The sequence below is a fragment of the Crocodylus porosus genome, unplaced genomic scaffold (genome assembly GCF_001723895.1).
Source record: "Crocodylus porosus isolate Cpor-Errol unplaced genomic scaffold, CroPor_comp1, whole genome shotgun sequence".
NCBI classification, from domain to species: domain Eukaryota; kingdom Metazoa; phylum Chordata; order Crocodylia; family Crocodylidae; genus Crocodylus; species Crocodylus porosus.
Window position 1 is genome coordinate 8,904,776 of NW_017728943.1, and position 8,812 is coordinate 8,913,587.

At 45.0% G+C, this 8,812-nt stretch overlaps 1 protein-coding gene across 1 annotated transcript in view; it reads left to right on the plus strand.

The window, feature by feature from the left end:
• The window catches only part of LOC109319012 (flocculation protein FLO11-like), a 25,318-nt gene extending 23,366 nt beyond the window's left edge, over positions 1 to 1,952 (plus strand). Inside the window, exon 20 of the mRNA XM_019548530.1 lies at positions 1,846 to 1,952. Coding sequence (XP_019404075.1) covers positions 1,846 to 1,952 — 107 coding nt within the window. The remainder of the gene's footprint in view (positions 1 to 1,845) is intronic.
• Positions 1,953 to 8,812: the final 6,860 nt, after the last annotated feature.

The window sequence follows — 8,812 nt, forward strand, 5'->3', positions numbered from 1 at the left end:
TCCACATCAAGGATGCAGTCCCTAATTGTTCCTTTAAACTCAGTATAGCAGGGTGGTCTTTTGAGATTCAGTGCTCTGTGCCCAAATGAGTCCTGGGGGGGAGGGGGGAGAAATCCTTTATGGAACGGTTTGGGGAAGGTTCTTACCTGAACTTCGGGGTGCTGATGCACCAGTGATGATGAGAAAATACCCAGCCTGTTAGGAGACTCAATGTGTTTGGTAACTAGGGGCTTGTTTTTTTGCTTAAAAGGAAATGAGCAGCACCCTCAGATGGGTTAAATTTTCCGTTGGCCAGGCTGGTGCTCACAAGCACATGGGGTATTATAAGACCTCCCTGGCCACTCTTGGGTCAGCCCTGCTTCCAAACCTCTCTCCTTGAATCTTTGTCTTGTCAGGGCCCTCCTTCCTACCTGTGTCCCTAATATCTTGTTCAGCTGATTCAGGCCTCTGAACTTCTTTTTTTTTCCTGGTGAGAAGAATAGCGAGGGAGTGACCAATTATTTTTCTTGTTACAGAAGGAACCACCAACACCACAAAGTAAGGGGAGCACAGATCAGCCCTGTAAGTAAGTTCTGTTTTTACTTCAGTTCCACCCTCACCTCTTCCACCCTTTGGTTGTGTTGGATATGAACAAAGGACACCCTGGGCTCCCTGACTTTTTTCTAAATTCTAGGATTCTGCACTAAGCAAGGAGTCACTTCCAGGCCTGGAGAAGTAGCTTCTTCTCATAAAGCATTAAAGCCACAGTCTGCAAAGGCAATGCCTCACATGTTGTGGGGTTTTTTTTGTTTTGTTTGTTTGGTGGAGGGTTTTTTTTGTTTGTTTGTTTGGGTTTTTTTGTTTTTGTTTTTTAAGACTACTAGATTTCAATTCTGAAGTTACCAGATCATGAAGTTTCTCAAAACAAGTGACCTAATGTTCTTTTTAATCCATCTATGGGTACCTCCAGATTTGTTGTAAAAATGCCAATTTGACACAGGCTTCTAAAACTGCAGATACTAATAATACATAAATAGGATCATGAGGAAGGTTGATTTTAGGATGCCTCCACAGATGCACTCGGTATTCATCTCTTGGGAATCTCAGTATAGTTCCAGCCCTCCCCAGTATAGAACTGGAATTTTATCTCATAGCAGCTACATAATTTAGTAGTCCTTTCAGACTCTCTAACATTTTCTCTTTCCCTTTTAGAAATTAAGATGCACAAGTGAATCCAGCCTTAAGTCCCAAGGCTCGCTGTATGCTGACCTCAGCTTGTCCAGAAATATCTAAACCTTAGATCTCCATAGCTTCTACAAGTAGTTTTGAAGGTTATTGGTGTTAAATTCTTAAGTTTCCTTGAAGGTTCCAAAACTGACAACATCCTGAACAAAACCTTTGACTTGCCATTTGTCTTTTTATATCCTTATAAATGATTATCTCTGTAGAAAAAAATTGGATCCTGAGTTGTCCCATCCTTGCTCTTGCAACTTTCGTTGTTTCCAAGTGGTATGCCCAAGGAATACAGTACTTCCCCAGTTATACAAACCCTTCTGGAAGCTGAATTCATTTGGATAAGTGAAACTGCAGCATCTTGAGAGAGTATACACATTATGCATTGGCATGTATCACAAAACCATATCACACCTCCCAGGAGAGAAACTAAATGAAGTGGAGCATAAAAAGAAAGCTGTGTATACGATATAAACAGCTACAAGGTATTTTAAAAAAAGAAATCTGTTCAGATAACCAAGGATGTGCTGTAAAGAGAAGAGATGGCTTCAGGGTAAAAGAAAGCAGTTGTTCTTCAGGGACTTGAACACGAGTCCCTTTGTGACCCCAGTACTCTGTGACCTTCATTCACAGCTACTTCCCCAGGGCTCTTTGCCTGTCATAGGGAGATGCAATCTCGTCGAAAGAATTATGGCAACAATCTTATGGGGAGGTTGCTTTGTCATCCTCATGCATCTTAATCCGTTAGGGAAGTGGCTGGTGTTCTGTAGCCAGCCTTGTATCTAAGGCTGCCTTTATGCTACAGAGTCCTGTTGGCCTCGCTGCCTCAGGCAGCAGAGTGAAACAGGTGTGTAGTCCAGGCACAGCAGTGAAAGCAGAAGTATCTTGTGCAGATGCAAATACACTAGCAATGTGCTTTTCCTGTGAGGCTTGTGTCACTTGTGGGAACAAGGTCACCTATCCTGCTACTAAACAAAGCTGTGCTGGTGTAAGCTGAGCTTCTACTAGGGCCTTATACAGATGTTACCCTTAGGAGTTCTTGAGGCTAGATTTGGGTTAAAAATGCCCAGCCCTGAGGCTGTACTTCAAATGCATGAAGATGATCTGTCTAACTGTGCCCAATCTAACTTACTGTACCTTCGAGTTGCTGTTTAAATTGGATTGAGTCAGCCAACTTTTTGACTGATCTAGCCTTCTTGGAACTTCTGTACAGGTTGCATTTAGGTTGACTTATCTAGGGGCTGAATTGTAAGGTTTGGGTGGCCATTTTTAATGTGCTCTAACCTTCCTAAAGGTCTGTACCCACTCTAGGAGAGCTTTACTGAATGAGAGTACAGCTAAACCTGTGAAACAAGCCTGCATACCATCTCCATGCACGGAGTGTCAGGGCTGCTGGGAAGTGCCATCCTGAGGAAGGGAGGGTTTCTGCCTTCTGGTAGATTGTGTTAGGGCTCAAGGAATATCTCCTAATCTGCCATCCTCTGTGCTTGAGGTTTGAGTGTCTAGCAGGATATTTCCTCGCTGCTGCCTGTTCCTGGTTCCCGTCTTGGGTTGAAAGAGAATTGAAAGGGAAGTATGTTATATTGGGAAACCAGTATGTGAGTGAGGAGGACTGAAAAAATGTGAAGATGTGGGTCCTGTAGGTGGTACTCTGCCATCTTCATACCAGCCAGCACCTCTTTGGCAGGATGTTTTATTCTGTTCAGGGATTGAGGGAGTGGGTGTGGGACAGAATCTTCCTGTGCCTTTCTGTTGGAGGGGGATGGTGATTTTGAGAGCTGGGAGTTGGGACTCCTATATTCTACTCCATGTCCAGGAGCAGAGCTTAGCCATGCATTTGCTATGTGATCTTGGGCAGATTTCCTTGGCTGGAGGAGGGAGGGGAATGGCTGGATTTGTTTAATCCAGAGCAGAGGGGCCATCTCTCTATTGAGCTTGTCCAAGAATTCTCAGAGTTGTCTCCTTTTTGGCTGTTGACATAATGCAAGTGCTGTTCCCTCATGGCTGCAGCAATCTTTGTTTTAAAATTAATGAGCCTTGCATGATGAACTTTTTATGATCAGTTTTATCACCGTTGTAAATCTGATTTTGGCTGGGTGCTAACAAACAATCTCTATGGAATATATTCCAGCTCCCGCTGAGTATGTAATGCCTTCTTCCTTTTTTTATTCTTAATTTCTTACCATAAAGTTCCCATTTTATTAATGGAGCATCCTTTGTAGGAAAAAATGATGCACTTAATTTATTTATTTCATTTACTTCAATGTCATCTCCTCCTTGGGTGAAGAGCTGTCTTCACTGGAAAAACAAATGTGCCAACAGCAGTGTATGAACCAGCTTACTTCACGGCTAAGGAAAAGATGCACACTTCATCAGGCTAGGGAGTGGGGGTGCTCTTGTCACTATATACAAAAAGAGGTAGTGCGTGTGCAAGCAGCCATGCTCACAGGGATGTGCACACATACAGGGGTGTGTCTATGCATGTGCAGGCATGTGAGCCCCTGTTGGGGGCCTGCATGTATGTGGGGGCACGCACCTCTGTGGGAGTGTGGCAAAGTGCATTGGGGGAGGGGGGCTTGTGTGCATCTGTGCCTGTGTTTTGTGCAGGCATGCAAGCCCCTGTTTGTATATGTGCATGCACACCTATGTGCACATGTGGGGGCACATGTGTGCCTCAGTGGATATGTGTAGTAGGCACCTGGCCTTGCCTTTCTACCTTTTGGACAGAAGGGAGTGCTTCCAAACTGGGCTGGAAGACAGGAATCCCAGTCTTCTGCATCCCTGAAGCCATGCCCTGTCACCAAAAATTCCCTCAAAACAGTATATGAACACATACAATTTTAAAAGATTCTAGCATTTTAAAGCATTTCTAATGGTATTTCAAACACAGCTTTCTTTTGAAAGCATGTCTGATTTATCCTGCTCAATAGAACTGAGGCAATTCATAAAGACAAAGAGAAAAGACTGAAACATTTCACACACTTCAGCCTGCGCAAAGTGAAACAGCACTTCATTTTTTTTTCCCCCTGCAGTCTCTGTTTTGCAGGCTAGGGTTGAGCAAATGGGGAATCCCCAGCAACAGGGAGAAAACCTAAAGCAAAATTCCAGTTTTGTTGCCACAACAGGAGTACCCGCAGTAAAAACAATCACAAGATGGAGAACTTCTGGTATGCCCCAAATAATGTGTATTTCATGGTTACTTCAAGTGCTTTGGCTGCTGACTCTGCTGCTCCATAGATTCTTTTAAACCTGTGTAACAAAGGTCTCTCTACCCACTCTGAACAACAGTCCTGTCCTTTATGAGACTTGACCTCTTTCCAGATTCTCTATTCCCCTACATCCAGTACAGTGGCAAGGAAGTTTGGCACCCAGGGCAAAGCCCACAGTGGCAGCCCACCCTTGCCACATGTGCAGATGTGGGGGGCACATGCCTCTGCCTTCTCCCCATCCCCTTGCCCCCCCGGAACAGACAGCTCACAGCTCCGTCCCACCCCAGCTGGGTAGTGCCTGCTGGTGCCTACGTTGCTTGGGCTCCCTGGCCAGCCGGTCACTCTGCTTGCTCCTCCCCTTGCTACTGCACTGCCTACATCAAGCTCCCCATACAACAATAGCCTTGCTGAGATCTATGGATACGGAGAATGAATGACATCTGATTCAGCGTGCAGAGCAAGGTACAAACATTGGACTACCAAAGTGCTAGAACAATGAGTCAGTGGAATATGTGAATCGGAGAAGCTGTGGGATCTCATTCATTGGAAGCTGGATAAGGACTGGACAAGGTTAGTTTATGCATAGTATTCTTACATTTGTGCATGGATTTGGACTAGATGATACTTTAGGTCCCTACCAGCCCTACAGTTCTTTGAAAACAGTGGCAAACTGTGTCACTAACCAGATAGTTTCCCAATAAATATGGGGGCAGTGGCAATGATGTAGATGCAGATCTCCTTGGTGGGTGTTTTAAAAAAAACAAAACAAACCCAAATGAACAAACAACGTTTAGAAGTAAAAGTAAATTTCAACTATGGATATTTGCTCTGATTCTGTAGGGCATAACTAAGAAAAGTTAGTGACGGTCCACTGTTAACTTTTTAGAAAGAAACTTCACTAAATGCCCTACACGTTCTTTTTCATCTCAAATGTCTATTACTTTCTGCAAGATATAATTTATGTCTGACCTACCTGGTTTTACTAAACTGACTTAGTCAAGCCTTGAGTCCAACAAGGGCTCCCTTGAGGCTAAAAAGGTTGAGAGCCACTGATTATAAGTGCACCACACTAGAGGGCTGTACCACTTTAGCTAACCCGGTATACTTGACTATATTTGAAAAGTAAATATACTAGTTTAAATTACCACGGTTTAATATTTAGACATCCACTCTATGGGTGGAAAGGGAAAAATAAACAGCAAACTAAAGGAATAAGGTTTTTAAAAAGAAGACTTGCTCAGTGGTGGTAAAATTGTTTGTACATGTGTAAGGACTGTAGAGAAACGAGCATGGAAGTGGGGCAGAGAACTCTCTTGTGGTTCTGGGAAAGATGTTTAAAGAGACTCAGGGTAGGCAAAACCAAAGAGGAGGGTGGGGGCAATAAAGGAGCTTTCTCAAGCAGAGTGACTAACTGGACTGAAGAGAACCTGGTCATTTTTAAGAACAGCCCTACATTAGGCCCAGAGGAGAAGAGTGGATGTCCATGTGAACATGGGTAGGGGGTAATATGAGAATGGGGAAGATGGAATCTAGCAAGCCTCATGCAGTCCTCACATTCTTCTCTGTGCATACTGCTATTTTGTGCAAGCAAGCCTGGCGGGAGAGGGAGGGGGAAAAAAAAGCGCTTCACTGCTTTGGGCGGGGAGATTTTAATGGATTAATTTCAACATGTCCAAGTACAGAGGTACATTACATAATAAGAAGTCTCTTCACTGGAAACGGCAGAAACCTCAACCATGCAGTCATTTTCAAGCAGGGTGCTCAAAACTTGGGAGATCTTTTACGAAGGAATTGTTTCAACATGTTTGAGTCCAAAGAGACCCTCCCAGGGACCCACCTTTGCCCTCTATTTGAGAATTGGCCTTTATGCGGGGCAGTTTTCTCTCATTCAAGTTGGGCAGTGTTCTGTCTTTCATTTCAGTGGGTACGGGAGCAAGCCTCTGAGGAAGAGGCCTGCCATGCCAAAGGTGAGAAGGAAGCTGGGTGGAGCATAAGTTTCACAGTTTTTTTTCCTTGCATCTCATTGCTACAATACAAACCTCTTCAGGAAGAGGAATTTTGTACAGACAAGGGAAATAAACTGGACAATAGCAACAGCTGGTTAGTTGGAGGCAAGGGAAATAAAAAGGACTCACCATCTGGCTCATCAGTGAACTCCTCTGAGCTGGAAAATCCAGAGGCATCTAAGGAAACCAAGAATAAGCAATGAGAAGAGAGCCCTTAGCCACACCTGGGAAGGCAGTTTCAGTGAAAAAATTTAGGTGGTTTTGACTTCCGATGAACTGGGCTGTACAAAAACGGCTCCCATGATAAACAGAAGAAGCTCCAGGCCTTCCTTAACCTAAGGGAGTTCAAACTTGTATCTACCGCTTCCCAGGAGAGTGCTTTAACCAGGATGCTATAAGACTAAATTGCTTCTACTCAGTAGCTGGGTAGCTTGGAGCTAGTCACAAGCTGCACTTGGGCTATCTGCTAGCTGTAACAGGACATTGCTAATTGAAAGTTAATTTGCTATTTGCCTTTGCAAGTAGCAAATTTACTTGTGATGAAGGAGGTTTACTACGTAATAAGTATGTGCACATGGTAACTTCACAGTAAGCTAAGCTACTGTGCAGTTAAGTGTCTCATTGTAACAGCAGATGCACATTTGTGAGCAGGTGATTCCATCTCCCTTTCAGAAGAGGCTGAAAAATCACAGTGGTCCTTACCCAAAGATGGCATTTTTAAGTAGTTTGTGAATGGATAAAGGGATTTGAAATGTATTTTACAAGGTCTCACCAAAGGCAAGAGATTTCTAGTTGGAGAGAAGTGAAAAATTGTTACTTGACTTTAAGAGAGGGAAAGAAACTACACTGCAGAAACAACAGACCATCTCACACAGTTGACTGGACATGCCATTGTTGGTACTTCTATTGTATTTGGATAACTTATGCACATTCCTTATAGGAATTAGCTATTTTATCATACAAAAGTCTTTAGCAATATAACTAGCATATGAAGGGAGTGTAGCACTTCAAGTATGCTGGTATAACATATTCCATGTTTGTCTGCACTATGCTTGTGGGCACACAAACCTTAAGGCTGATGGTGTCAGTGGGAAGGCTTCCATGACCACAGCCTGCTCTTTGGAGAAAGAGGCAGTGAGCTGCTGGGAAGGGATGACCTCCGCCTTTCTCCATTGGGGAGGAGGCTGTTCTCAGCCAGACTGGCTGACCTGCTCCACCGGGCTTTAAACTAAACCTGTGGGGGGATGGAGGACTACTGCCACTGCTGGCCCACCGAGTGGCCCTTGCAAAGCCAGCAGGCCAAGGCACATAAGAGACCCCACCCCAGCCCCAGCCCTGGAACAAAATGTAGGAAGGGCAAGGGCCCCCAAGGGGACACTTGCGTGTTTATACACAAATGCCACGAGCCTGGGGAATAAACAGGAGGAACTTGTTCTCCTGCTAAATACAAATAATTATGATGTCATTGGGATAATGGAGATCTGGTGGGACTCCACCCATGACTGGACCACCGGTGGAAATGGCTATACCCTGCATAGGAGGGATCGAGTGGAGAGAAGTAGTGGGGGCATAGTTCTCTGTCAAGGAAAGCTACGAGTCCATGCAAGCTGACATTGACACCCAGGGTGGACAACTTGAGACGCTCTGGGTTAAAATCCGTGGGGAACACGGTGCAGGGGATACTATGATGGGGGTCTACTACACACACCCTACCCAGAGTCAAGACCTTAACCAGGAGTTCACCAGGGAATTGGTTTAGGCTGCACAATCCCGGTGCATGGTTGCCATGGGAGACTTGAATTACCCAGACATCTCGTGGGAGGAGCACTCGGCCAAATCCGAGCAGTCGCAAAACTTTCTCTTGTGTGGACGACCTCTATCTGACGCAGGAAGTCTATGGGCCAACAAGAGGTAAAGCACTCCTTGACCTCATACTGGCAACTGGGGATGACCTAATCAGTGACCTAATGATCAAAGGGAAACTGGGTGACGGGGACCATGAGCTGATCACCTTCACCATCTGCTGTAAAGCTGGCAAGTCAGTCAGTTATACAGAAGCACTCAACTTCAGGAAAGCTGATTTTGACAAGCTCAGGAGGCTTGTTAGAGATGCCCTAAAAGGCCACAACCCAAAGGAGAGGGGAGTTCAGGATGAGTGGTTGCTCCTCAAGGGAGCAATCCTGGATGCGCAACCTAAGTCCATCCTGTCTCAGAGGAAAGGTAGCAGGAAGGCACAGCAGCCCCCTCTGCTCTCCAGGGAACTGGCAGACCTCCTGCTTCTTAAAAGGAAGATCTGCAAAGGATGGAGGACTGGAGCCACCACCAAGGAGGAATACTCTGCTCTGGTCTGGTCCTGCAGGGAGCAAACCAGGAAAGCCAAGGCTG